The 14,238-nt window shown below is 42.2% G+C and overlaps 1 protein-coding gene across 1 annotated transcript in view; it reads left to right on the forward strand.

Moving 5' to 3' along the window:
• The window catches only part of ANKS6 (ankyrin repeat and sterile alpha motif domain containing 6), a 98,327-nt gene extending 85,021 nt beyond the window's left edge, over window positions 1–13,306 (forward strand). Inside the window, exons 11-16 of the mRNA XM_073587790.1 lie at window positions 5,605–5,774; window positions 5,863–6,052; window positions 6,481–6,548; window positions 7,177–7,293; window positions 8,050–8,146; window positions 12,061–13,306. Of these exons, the coding sequence (XP_073443891.1) occupies window positions 5,605–5,774; window positions 5,863–6,052; window positions 6,481–6,548; window positions 7,177–7,293; window positions 8,050–8,146; window positions 12,061–12,110 (692 nt within the window). The 3' untranslated portion in view covers window positions 12,111–13,306. The remainder of the gene's footprint in view (window positions 1–5,604; window positions 5,775–5,862; window positions 6,053–6,480; window positions 6,549–7,176; window positions 7,294–8,049; window positions 8,147–12,060) is intronic.
• Window positions 13,307–14,238: the final 932 nt, after the last annotated feature.

The following is a 14,238-nucleotide window of genomic DNA, read 5'->3' on the forward strand; positions in this document are numbered from 1 at the left end:
TACAACCACCGTGTCAATCCTACAGAGATTAGGATGGTTAATAAACTGGAAGAAATCAAGTCTCAAGCTAGAAAGAGAAAAAGTGTTTCTCTGAGTCATCCTGAACTCGAAACAAGATTGCTCCTTCCTTCCACTGCACAAACAGCAGACAGTCATACAGGAGATCCAAAAGGTCCAAAGATGGAAGTACGTCTTCATAAGGAAGGCCATGAGAGTTCTGGGTCTCATGATTTCGTGAATTTCCAGCGTTCAGTGGAGCCAGTTCCATTCAAGTCCTTGCAACGAGAGGTCTTAGCCGCTTGGGACGGCAAAGAATCATCACTAGACACAAACATGGCAGTATATAAACATCACTACCGACGCAAGTCTTCGAGGTTGGGGGGCTCACATGGAGGGAAGTTACCTTCAGGGAACATGGGGCCCATCAATACGCAACCGGTCCTCAAATTACAGAGAGCTCAGGGCAGTCTGGGAGGCCCTAAACACATGCCAGGGAAAACTGAGGGTAAGAATGTCAGAATGTCAAGATCTTCTCAGACAAGTCAACTATAGTTCAACTATAGTTGCCTTCCTTCAACATCAAGGGGGGGCCCAGACACCGTCACCTGCAGGACCTAGCTTACACAATCTTCTGGGCAGAGTAGACTATAAAATCAGTTACGGCAGTTCACCTGAAAGGATCAAAGAACCAGGTGGCGGACTTTCTAAGCAGAGAGAAGGTCTACCCCTTGAGAATGGTCACTAAACAAACAAGTTTTCATACAGTTATCCCGGCACTGGGGGACACCAGAGGTCCACTTATTTGCCTCAAGGAGGAACTCAAAAACAAGAATTTTTTTTTTTTTTCTCTAAATCCAGGAGACAACTGGCACAGAACTGGAAAATGGATCTCGCTTACGCCTTTCCACCACTTGCTCTTATACCACGAGTGTTAAGGAAGATCCAAGAAAGCAGAGCATTGGTAATCTTGATTGTCCCTTACTGGCCCAAAAGGAGCTAGTTTTCCCTGCTAAGATGGATGGCGCTGGAAGGTCCAATACTTCTACCAGCAAGGCCGGACCTACTAACCCAGGGACCTCTAGTACATCAGAGGCCAGAGATGCTACAGCTATCAGCATGGATCCTGAGGCGGAGATCCTAAAGTCAAAAGGGCTATCCGAACTAGTGCTATCTACTATGCAAAAAAAGTAGGAAACCGGTAACCTCAGCCATATATTGGAAAATCTGGAAGAAGTTCTGTTCTCAATGTACAGTATCAGTATCCATCACCCAGGGTTCTAATATTCCCCACATTCTCGACTTCCTCCAAGCAGGCTTTGACAGAGGACTGAGGCCTAATACGCTAAAAGTACAGGTGTCAGCCCAGGATCATATTTTGATTATCCACTCCGCCAATCATCCCTGGGTGGTGAGGTTCATAAAAGCCACACAGCGTATGAGACCCACAATCCATAGCTCAATACCACCCTGAGATCTCAGCTTAGTTCTAAATGAACTACGCAAGGATCCATATGAACCACTAGAGCAGGCCCTCCTGAGGTCAGTAACGTTCAAGACCCTCTTTCTCGTAGCAATAACTACTCCGAGATGCATAGGGGAGATCCAGGCCCTGTCCATAGAGCATCCATATTTAAAGATTTTCAGAGGACTGCATTGTCTTAAAATTAAATCCAGCCTTTCTTCCCAAAGTGGTTTCCGATTTCCATAGGAATCAAGAGATTGTTTTGCCTACGTTCTGTCAGAATTACAGCAACAAATAGGAACGCTCTCTCCACCTTTTGGACATTAAAAGAACTGTTCTTCAATACCTAAAACTCACAGAAGACTGGAGAGTGGATTCTAATCTCTTTGTCCAAATGACAGGCAAAAACAAAGGGAAGAATGCGTCAAAAGCTACCCTGGCCAGATGGTTGAAAGCAACTATCAGCGCAGCATATGTATCGGCAGGGAAAGCTCCACCAGAAAACCTTAAGGCCCACTCACTGAGAGCCGTTTCTGCCTCATGGGCAGAGAGTGCGGGAGCATCCATGGACCAGATCTGCAGGGCCGCAACCTGGTCTAAATTTAATACCTTTTGTAAACATTACAAATTAGATGTTATGGCAAATCATCAGACGGTCTTTGGGAGGAAAGTCCTCCAGGCTGTAGTCCCACCCTAATTGGAGTAATTTGCTAATTCTCCTGATGGTGCTGTGAGGAGGGACGTCCTGGAAAGTAGGAATTAGTCCTACCGGTAATGATATTTCCAGGACTCCATAATGACAGCACCCTTTATATACCCTCCCTTGAATTTCCAGTCTGATATGTGATGTAAACATGTGAAGTAGGAAGTTCAATAAAATCACGTTGCATCCATCCTGGTGTGGTACTTAGAAAATCACTGAAGAGAGTTAGCGGGGAGGAGCTATTTAACCTCTTCTGTGTTCCTGACCCTGTCAAGGATAAGAAGGACAACCTCCTGGTGGTGCTGTCATGATGGACTCCTGGAAACACCATTACCGGTAGGACTAATTCCTACTTTCTCTTAAGTAGTAGGTACCCGTGATCGCCCGGCCTCTGCAGGAAGCCGGCTGCTGCGGCTGACACTATGCTCACTATTGCAGAGAATGAATATTCACTGCAGGTGCAGTGAATATTCATTTCTCTTTAGCAGTGTGCACAGGATTTAGCCACAGTAGCCGACTCCTATCTCCTGTGAGCCGCTGCTCTCCCGCTGCCGCTCTCCCTCCATGCTCTTGACCCTCACTCGAGTATAAGCTGGGGGGAGGGGGGGTGTTTTCAGCACAAAAAAATGTGCTGAAAAACTTGGCTTATACTCGAGTATATATGAAGAGAAACACAATAAAAGAATGCTCACAATGGTGGGGTGCCAGTATATATAAGTGCTGATGAGTATCAAAATAACACAGGTTGTGAGACCTCCACCTGTAGGAGCAGGACTGTTGTGGCTAAGAGGACAGTCAAAATATCCCAGATTGAAACAACCAAGAATAAAGAAAAGAAGCCGACCAAAACTTCCAATCAGTGAATAATTTAATATTTTTTATTAATAGTAGTAAAATACAGCAACAAATCTGACAAATCAATGTGTACACACAATAATGTTAAAAACCTAAAAAACAAGGACACACAATCAGGATACCAAAAGGTCTGGCCAAAAATATTAATATCAGGCCACAGGTACCGTGCCAAACACGCTATTCAATTTATTCAATATATGTGCATATCATAAATTAATACAAGAAAAGTAAAAAACGCAGGATATCTGAAGAGAATACATCTTAATAATAAAGTGCTTCATGCAAAATCTTGAAAAAATCAAAAACAAAAGTAATCAGTACCTGTAATCTACATATAATCAAGTGCTATTATATTCATATTATTGTCAAGGAAAGTGCAGGCACAGATAGATAATATATATAAGGGAGAGAGAAGAGACCAAGGTGTGGGAGTATAGTTATATGTCCAATTGTGGATGGAAGGACTACTTACTAAAGTACTGTGGATCTCTTTCTCTCCTGAATGGCGTCCTCCCCAACGCACGTTTCGGCACCCCCTGACGAAGGCAGCATGTCGAAGTTCCTGTATTTTACTACTATTAATAAATAATAAATTATTCACTGATTGAATGTTATGGTCGGCTTCTTTTCTTTATTTTTTTGGTTGTTTGAATCAAGTATATATGGTATATCTATTACAAAAATGATGGCCATATAAGGCATAAATCTTGTGAGTCCTTCCTGGCAGATCCACGTGTCTTTTAAATAAAGTATTTTTATTGAAAATTTCTAGCAGTTATAAACAAACATAATACATAATCAAAAAACCATGTTGACTAAAGAAGCTACATAGAAGGGAAAGGGAAGGGGGAGAGAGGAGGAAAGACAAGAACACAAAAACGATCGTCCAGATCCACATGTCTGCATGATGTGCAGCTACCTGGAGGACAAGCCTATGGATTGATTAGAGGAAGCTTTCTCGATTTTCTTTGTGATACTTTGGTCCAAGAGATATTGAGACACCTGGTCTGAACAAGGTTTGAAAGTGGTGGTGGAAAAGATGACCCTACTTTTATACTGTTTCTCCTAATTTTAGTTGGCAGTAGTCTTACTAGAGCCCATGGGGTGTGGGTGGGTGCGTTCTCCACTGCTTCCATTTGTCCTAGCGTAGTGGGCGTTCTCTGCAGAGAAGAGCCAGAGCGGAGAATGCACCCACATACACTGTATGCATGCTTGCTCTTGACTGTTCTCATGCGCACACGTGGGCAGACAGTGCTCACTCTGGGAAATGAGTGCTGTCATTCAGAAGCAATGGGAGGCCCTGAACATGTGTAATGATGTCACGCCAAGAGTGCACAGAGTCTTCCTTGTTTGTATGTGAATTAAAAGTATTTTTCTCAGGAAATGTACCACCAACAGGTACAGTGCTGGTATCATTTTTTTTATAGGGGCAAAATCCCCTATATAATGGTCTAATTGTCCAGTATAGATTTTGGAGAATGACTTTCTTCCTTTATAGCTGTGCCTAAAATTATGACTTGGCTAGACCCCCGAAGCACCTGTTCACACCTTCATGCACTTAATAGCCCTCCATGTCTGTAGTGTACATATACTCCCTGATGACCGGTTCGTGTAGCGCTATGTGCATACCCTAGTTAGTATATTATGTGTGTACCGTACAATACTTCGTGTCCCCTCTATTTCCTCATAGATTGTAAGCTTCTGAGCAGGGCTCTCACTCCTTTTGATATCTAACTTATGCTTATTCTGCAATGTCTTTTTGATCTGTACTAGTCCCCTCGAAAATTGTAAAGTGCTGTGGAATATGTTGGCGCTCTAAAAATAAAAATGATTATTAATGCCAGATAGGTTGATTGGATTAGAGTAGTGCTGTATTTGGAATAAAAATATGCAGACATTTGTGTTCTCTTCAACCTTATATGTAGTTTAACCATTTCTGAATAGCTGCAGCGACAGGAGAGAGCAGACTTCTCGTAGGAAAGGCAGATATGGCTTCTTACCATCTCTGTCTGTTCGGTAATCTGCATCTAGCCTCTATAATCATGTGATGGCTGCGGGTCTTGCACACCAATATCCCCTCTGCAGTGCATGGTTTGCAGCCTGTATTAAGCTGTGTTTCCTCGATAAACTTCGCCCCGGTTAGAAGCAAAATCGGAAATGCAGAAGCGTTCCTAAACCGTCTCCTCCATGGTGTAAAACGTATGCCAGTGCTGGTCCAAAACGCAGGAAAGCCCTGCTGGACAAACCTGTGCATTCCTTACACGGAAGCAACCAGTAACACAGAATAGTCTGGAACTGGTTAAGGAAATGTTTTACTGGTAAACTTTTACAAACAATCTTCATCATAAACAGGATTGCAACCATTTAATAAATCATATTGCGCAAAGTCCTCTAAATTACTGATTGACAATGACTGAATGATCCACATGTTGTTTTCTCATTATTCTTTCTGCATATAAAATGCCAAATTCCATGAGCACACAACCCGTTTTTACTGGGTAACCTTGGTTTACTAGGTTTGCAGGGCTTCAGTGTAATGGCCAGTAATATCTCGTATGTATAATCCTATTTATTCTTTTGTAAGGAGGAAGCGCAGATAGCGTCTTGTCACAGATAGCAGCTCAAAGACGAAAAGCGGCCTCTTTATCAAAGCAGAAAGAGACTGCAGCACAGAGTCCAGTGAACCCCACCAGCGGATCTGCTGTCCCAGAGCAGCCAGTTGTCCTCCCTACAAGCAATGGTCATGTACCCAAGGTGACTACGCTCACTGACCCAGACATGCCTCTTGTCTTCTTATGTGCCCTAATTACTTAGATTTCCCTCTTCTATTCATTTACCTTAGAAAATTGAAATTGTGAAGCGTCCTCCATCCGGCACTTCCTCTACCTCTAAGAGCACGTCTCCTACTCTGACACCTACACCATCACCCACGCCAAAAGGGCGTCTAGCCGAGTCATCTGTATCATCTTCCTCGTCTCATAAACACTCAAAGAGCAGCGGGGGCTCCAGCAGCGGGACCATCACTGACGAAGGTACATAATTCTGCCATTACAGAACATCCATCCATGAACATCTTGGTCTCTGTACTCTGTGTGAGCCTGAAGAAGCATGTGCTTGCGCGAAACAACTGTTGTTCATTTCACTGATGTTTCTGCCTGCAATCTTGTGTCCAAAATAAAGTGCGTTTTCCTGAAATTGCTGCTTCTGTCTCTCCTCTGACTTTTCATGATCTTTTACAAGGCTATTAGACATGGCTATTATAATCTGGATGTTTTTTGCTTGATCCTATTTTTTCATTGTAGCTGGGTGTAATGGTAGTGCCAGCATTTTTTCCTTTGGTCTCTGGACTTAAACACACCGAGATTTTGCTGAAGTTAATTCATTTTATAATGCGCATCAAACCCAATACCGGTATCCTCTTCCTGATGATATGCCGCTATTGTTTTTTTTCTATTTGCAGATGAACTCTCTGCCATCCTGAAGAAGTTATCACTGGAGGAATATCAGCTCATTTTTGACAAACAAGAAGTAAGATATTAGACTCCAGGGTTGATTATAAAAGAGCATTAATGCCTAAGCCTGTGTGTGCAATGTATGAAGATTGCTCTGGTAGAAGAAAGTGCCATGTACCTCATGTATCTAGCTAAAGATTTAACAACCAAACCCACATATGTAGTGATGGGTAATAATAAATCATTTTGAAATAATTGTGTATATATAGTAAGACTTCATTTTAATTGTAATGCTGTTGATAAATATTCGGTTCCACTCTTTATCCTTCTTACCTTTCCTTTTTACTCTCTTCCTGCGGGGTATGTGTCTGTCTACTCTTCCTTCCAGTCTGCTAAGAAAACCTGGTAAGGGGCTGCATTGTGTGCAGTGATCAGTGCCAAGTGTGTACAGCCTTCCAGGCATGCCAGTGCTTGGCTAATCGGGCCGTGTAGCTGCGACTCCCATATTCCTCCGACAGATCCAGCTTAGGATCAGGACCTTTCCCCGTGCATGTCTGGCTCACTATTGGATGTAGTGTATGAATCCTGTGTTATTGCATGAGGTTTGATAACTTTAGGAAATGTGTGTGATTCTTCCTCATCCCTTTCCTTTTGAAAGAGGAGAAATTCATTATACATTGATGGGATTTGTGATGTCTCCATAGGTGGACATGGAAGCTTTTCTCACGCTGACTGATGGTGACCTGAAGGAATTGGGAATAGAAACAGATGGCTCCAGACAACAGATTTTAGCAGCCATTTCTGAACTCAATGCAGGAAAGGTCAGTATTCTCCTGAAAATGGTGAGAATGGAATGTGGAGGAAACATTACTGGACAGTTTAAAAGGAATCTGTCACCTGGGTTTTTCTCCTCCATCTGAGTCAGCATGATGTAGGAACTGAGACCCTGATTCCAGCAGTATGTCACTTACTGGGTTATTAGCTGCAGATTTGATTAAAAAAACAAAACCGTTCTATTCGCTGCAGATCTAGCAGTTCTCTGGATGCGGAGCTCTGTATAACCCCACCAACACCACTGATTAGCAGCTTTCTGTTTACACAGTGCATAGGCAGAAAGCTGCCAATCAGTGGTGGGGGCTGGGCTACACAGACCCCAGGAGTATGGAGGACTACATGGCTGCAGGTTTACAAGCTCTTTATTCATAAAATCGTTGTTTGAGCAGCTAGAGATTACCAAAACCACAGCAGGCAGCCCAGAAAGTGGCACATGGTACGAATCTGGTTCTCGTATTATTGTGGAAAGACTACACCCTATTACAAGTAGGACAGCACACACTGAGGTCATATGCAAATATCATGCAGGTTTATTCTGGCTCCAATGACAAGTCTCAGTATTGCTCCATTCCTTTATGGAGCCAGACCAAATGAGTGTGGGAAGCGAGTCTCCAAGGGCCGTAGTGACTGAAGTCATTCTTGTAACCTTTCTTTGCAAGTGATGCCGGTGCTTGTGTGTTGTTGGTGAGCGCTCAGTTCGGCTGATAACTACTCTGGTTGTTTTTTTTTTCCTCTTCCTCAAGTGTCGAGAAAGACAGATTCTGCAGGAAACCATTCACAACTTTCATTCCTCATTTGAGAGCAGTGCTAGTAATACGCAGCAAGCGGGGACTCGCCAGTGTAAGTACCTACGTTCTTTGGGCACGTTTTCCATAATGCTGTCGGGGTTAAAGTATATTCCTCATGAGACCTTTAAACATGCTGCACCTAGAAATATGCTGTTCTGTCACAAGACACATGTAAGTGCAGAATGGATTCCACGGATGGCTCGCCTCAGAGAATCCACTGAAAACAGGTCCCTTAAAGGGAACCTGTCACCAGGATTTCCCAAATAAGGTACAGCCAGCACCTGTAGCCCCTATGGGGCAGCTGTCCCCAGTGCGCTCTCCATAAAGCAAATGACAGCTGTTATTACACTCGCAGAGGGCGGTTCTGTCCGATGAGTGTCACTGTTCTTCATCTGGCGCCTCCTCTTTTCTTGCTTTGGGTGGATAACGGATTCTTTGTCATCCACACAGTGTCCTTGGCATCGCACTCCTCCTTCTCTGTAATGCGCATGCGCGGAGAACGTCAAAGAGTGTTAGCACATGCACGCTACGATACTTTGCTCTGCCCTTGTGCGTGGCCTCCCTGAATACAAGTATATTGACTGAGGCTGGATGGAATGCAGCCGGAAATATGCAAAACACATACTTGTGGTCACATGACCCCTGCTCCCGGCTTTTGAGAACCATGACAAGGCGCACTGTGCAAGCTGTGAGGATTCACAAGTAGGCTGTCACCCCAAGTCTGGACAACACCTTTTAAATAAGAAATTTAACATAAAGTGAGTCACCTCATCTTGTAAGTGGCCAAACCCTATAGAATAATGGCAGTCTGCTGTTGTTTTGCTGTGCGCTTAGCTGCTTTCTAAGCACCAACGGTAATGGTTGTAAAGCTTGATGGTTTTTTTTATGTAAAATTTATGATTGCCATGTAACATATTTTTCAAAAACAAAAGAAATGAGCTGGAGCATAAGTTGGTATATGCAATGCGTAAGCGCACGTTCACACCATTGCCATTTTACAGACCGTTTCTGTCTTTTATATCTAAGGTGGTTTTGGCGTTTCACCTTAAAAAAGAGCTTGTCCTACCTTCCTGCTTTCGGAACAGTGATTTTTTTTTGTTATCCCCACCCCAAAGACAGATTTAGGACATCCCATGTTTCCTGCATCCTCCAATGAAGCGACCGAGAAATTAAGATTTTTGGTACTGTAAAGTCTTTCTCATAGCTATTGTACTTTTTTTTTCCATTCTTTCTTTTGCTTCTCCTACAGCTTTCTCACTAATGGAGGAGCTTGTGGCTTGTAGGCAAGGCATAGTCTGTAGGGGAGGATGTGACTTTTTTTTGTTAAGGTATATTGTTAGTTCCAGCAGACTTAACCCATGGTTCCTGTGTCCCCTAATGAAGGCTACAAGAAAGAGAGATTTTACCATACCAAAAATCTTAATTTTCTCATCAAATCACTGCAGAAAAAGTGAAACAACCCTATGTTTGCATTTTATATCTAAATAAAAATGTTAACATTGCAAACGTCATTTGATCCCGCAAACGACAGGTCCTCATTCAGCTCTTTTAGCAGATAAATGAAAAAACTTATAATTATCAGAATATGATGATGAATAAACAGCTTTTTTCCTAGTAAATTATTTGGTGAAAAAAAGGAACCAAAATAAAAAAAAACTATACCGAAGTGACATTGCTGTAATTGTGCTGACTTAATGAATATTTTCTATATACATGCATGCATGTAATAAAAAAAAGTGAATTGCTATTTTAAACTTATTGTGCTTCTCAAAAATTAGAATACAGGGCTATTACAAAATTCTATGTACCTTTTGGAATAGTAGCAATGAAAACTTCTTCAGCTCATCTTGCAAAAAAACAAGCCATCATACATCTTTTTCCAAAGAAAAGTAAAAAAAATTGCTCTCAAATTATGAATTTTTAGTATAACAAAAGCAAAATAGAAAAAAAAAATAGAAATTTGGTATTACTGTAGTCGTACAGACCCGAAGAATATAGCTGTGTACACTTATGCCGATGAACAGCATAACAAAATTAAAAATTCTTTAGCTACTGTTGATTTGTTTATTCTGCCTTTCAAAAATCAGAATAAGGCTTGATTGACATTTATCCTGTTCTCTATGCTGAACATTTACATAGGGGATTCTGTGTAAATCTCATCAAAACTCAGTTCAGACAAAACCTCAGACAGATTCATTCACTGTAATGAGGATGACTGTGTCAATTTAGACTCCATCTGGCCACCTAGGACAACATCTGCAAGGAGTTTGTATGGTCTCCTAGTGTTTGTGTGGGTTTCCTCCGGGTTATCGGTTTTTCGCCCACACTCCAATGACATACGGGAATGTAGATTGTGAGTGATGATGATGTCTGTAAAGCGCTGCAGTCTCTGTGTGTCATATGTTATGGAAAAAAGTTGCACTAAATTGCGCTAAAGCAAGTTTGTGAAGTTCATGAAGTATGACTAGCATAATGGCTTTTGAAATTTGCAAAAAAACACATGAGATGCTTAGCCCAAAATTAGGCCAAAAATTGTGAGCCCATCCACCAACGTCAAGATAAACTCATGAATCGGATTGGTCCCTGACCTAACTGCCTAGTGTGAACACTTGCCTCTGGCTAATGTCTTGGTAAGGCTAGTTTCACACTAGCGTTTTGAGGCACAGCGCACGCTTGCCGTGAAGCTCCGCCTCCTCTGGTCAGCTCCGCCTATGGGCGCATGAAGCTGCATGCGACCTGCGTACCCTATCTTTAGCATTGGGGACGCAGGCTGTGCACAGGTATGCTTTTGCCGGCACATGCATCCTTTTCCGGCCGCACCAAAATGCAACATGATGCGTTTGGCGCAGGTCGGCGCACCGTCAAAAGGACGCATGCGCCGGCAAAAGCATACCTGCGCATGGCCTGCGTACCCAATGCTAAAGATAGGGTACGCAGGTCGCATGCAGCGTCTTGCACCCATAGGCGGAGCTGACTGGAGGAGGCGCAGCAGGGGCGGAGCTTCAAGGCAAGCGTGCGCTGCGTCTCAAAACGCTAGTGTGAAACTAGCCTAAGGCCTATATTTATGGGTAGGTCAGAACAAAGTGTGATTGGATGCAGTTAAAATCACAGCACGGTGAAGGGCGGGGTGTCCAAGTCAGAAAAACTGGTACATTAGTAAGTAATAGAAAACTGACTGAACAAAGAACTAGTCTGAACTAGTGCATACCAAAAACAACTCACATAGCAAATAAAGAAAAAGGTTGCACTAAATTGCACTAAAGCAAGGTCAATGAGAAATACATAAAGTGTGAATAGCATAATGGCTTTTGAAAGCCAATATGCTATTCACCCTTCATGTTCTTTGTTTACTCTTCAGTTCTTTGTTCAGTCAGTTTTCTATTACATCACGCCCTTCACCATGCCATCTTTCATTTTATAAGAACAGAATGATGCAAATTAGAACTGCTCTATGGTTGTCTTTGCTGCACATAGCAAACAATCACACTGCAGCAAACACAGTAATATTCGTCTTCCCTGATATCTTTAGCTGCTGACCTACAGAGGGTCAGGGAGGATGGCGCTGGGTGTGGAGGAGCCTTAGCGTTGGCAGGATGGATGACACCGGTGACGATATGCTGTGTGCCCATTAGCACATGTACTGGACTGTGTGTCATATTGTAGATCAGGTGACCCAACTTCCCATAATAGGAAATGTATAGATGTATCCAGGTAATATGAAATAAATACATAGCGAGAAAGCATATAGTCAATAAGCATTATATATGCAAAGGAAAAATTTGTCTTCTTTAAATAAAACCTTAATTTGCTGAGCTGTCGAGGGGCTTAAATATTCTGCAGGCCCCAAATGGGTTGTGCAGATGTATCACAAAGCCAGATAGCCCGCAAAATCTTTGTATAGTTCTGTTGTATGAGAAAGCGTCTTCTACCATTTCTCTCATTTTACTTATTTTCCTGCTTTTCTAGCTCCTTCCGTGTCTGCAAAACCAAAAGCCTCCGTGTCAAACAAAAGGTAGCACAGCGCTGTCCTTTAGAACAGACCGACTTGGAACACAAGTAACCGGAAGCGGTGTCCTAATCTTATGACCACCAGTGTGTTGTCACAAACGGTGCACATGGACGCTGAAGCATGGTCCGCCGTCACTGTGAGGAACGCTGGGCACCTCGTCGTATGATGTATAAATATGAAGAACAGAAGAGTAGCTGCTTCTAGCAAAAGGAGCTTTATTCAAGATGGAAGTTGCAAGATATAAAGAATTCTCTATCAAAGCCTAATATATTTACTCTATAAATCAAGGTCTTCACTCCCTGGCACGTTATATCTCAGCTGAATTGTTTGATGTGGCCCATTGTACCTACAATATGGAAATGTTCCATCTGGGGCCGAAAGGAGAAGCTATGTGGGGGCCACGATATGCCAGTCTGTAAGAAGGGGTGCTTGTATCCCCCTTACATCTATGAGTGTGGTACTCCACAATGCCAGGTTGTGCCCTGCAGTATTCCCCTTTTAAAACCTTCAAGAGACGAAATGAGAAAAACCCTGCTTTAACTAAATAAGTAAAAAGCAAAAGTGCATCTAAATAACAGAGTTCTTAGTAATACTGTTTTTGATCAAAAATAGCATAAAAGCCGTCCCGCCATCGACAAGGTGACTCTGTGGACGGGGCGGTCTTACACTGTCTAATATTAAAAACCTTATCATGTGTCAAAGTTGACCTCAGTGTGAATAAGGGCAGACAAAAGGACTGAGCCCAACCAGTGGACACCAGTCAGGGGAAGCCTTTAAATACAATTTCCAGCTCAGGAGAGGGAGGCCACACCCCAGCTTGCACAGAATGCAACAATACAAAGAAAAAAAACACAAAAATTGAGCTTGGTTTGAGTTGGTATACATGCAGCTGCAAATTCATAAGAACTCTGTGTTATTTAGATGCATTTTTGCTTTGTACTTATTTGGTTACAGCAGGGATTTTGCTCATTTTTTCTCTTGTAGGTTTTGTATGTTTCATGGCCTGTGTGAACATGCGTTTATGTGCTGCATGTATACTCAAACCAAGCTCAATTTTTGTGGTTTTTTTTCTTAATATTCCACTTTTACAGACACGCATGTCACCAGTAGATGATTCAGTATCAGTGCCCATCTTTTTCAATGTAACCGTGCCAACAACATTGTGTTAATTAAATAAATCAGTCTTTTTTTTATAGACATCTATATATACTTTTGTAATTTTATTTTCCACATTACCTCCAATTTCTGCAAATTTAGTTAATGAGTTTGTCAGATAAATTTCAAAAAATGTTACCAAGGGCATGGATGGATCCCTGCTCATTTGAGGCCTGTGATTGGCTGAAGCAGTCAAGTAACTATAAAGGCACATTGTCAGATGTTCTTTGATGACACATTGCTCTGGTCACCTGACTTATGACAGTGCCAGTTCAAGTACACTACCGTTCAAAAGTTTGGGGTCACCCAGACAATTTTGTGTTTTCCATGAAAACTCATACTTTTATTAATCAAATGAGTTGCCAAATGAATTTAAAATCTAGTCCAGACATTGACAAGGTTCGAAAAATAGATTTTTATTTGAAATAATAATTTTCTCCTTCAAACTTTGCTTTCGTCAAAGAATGCTCCCTTTGCAGCAATTACAGCATTGCAGACCTTTGGCATTCTAGTATCAAAACACCTAACATAGAAAAAATTCAAAAAAACTCATACCACAAGATATGGCCTTACCAGAACCCTGTCTGATGACAAGTGCACATATAGCAGGATGCAGCTGGCCTCCACTAATAGAGGCAAGGGGCAGCTCAGGTGCAAACTACTGATAAAAACAACCACCCCACACCTAACAAACCATGGTGGGGTTGGCTGCCTAGTAGGAAAAATGCACATAGATAAGGCTTGCATAGGACGTCAGTCACACATGTAAGTGTGATTCAAAGTGTCTGGCTTGCAACTTGTTAGTGACGGCCATAGTATTCTCAGACGGGCTGCTCCAGCACTATAATATGCAACACACAGTGACAGACGCCCCAATAGACCAAGTCAACAAAAAGAGGCCAGACTGCATCCTGCAAAAAATGATATAAGTGCAAAAAATTAATGCATACAATGAGTACATTAAATGAGGTATTGGTTAA

This window comes from Dendrobates tinctorius, unplaced genomic scaffold (genome assembly GCF_039654945.1).
Source record: "Dendrobates tinctorius isolate UK_male_01 unplaced genomic scaffold, ASM3965494v1 ptg000102l, whole genome shotgun sequence".
In the NCBI taxonomy this organism is placed as follows: domain Eukaryota; kingdom Metazoa; phylum Chordata; class Amphibia; order Anura; family Dendrobatidae; genus Dendrobates; species Dendrobates tinctorius.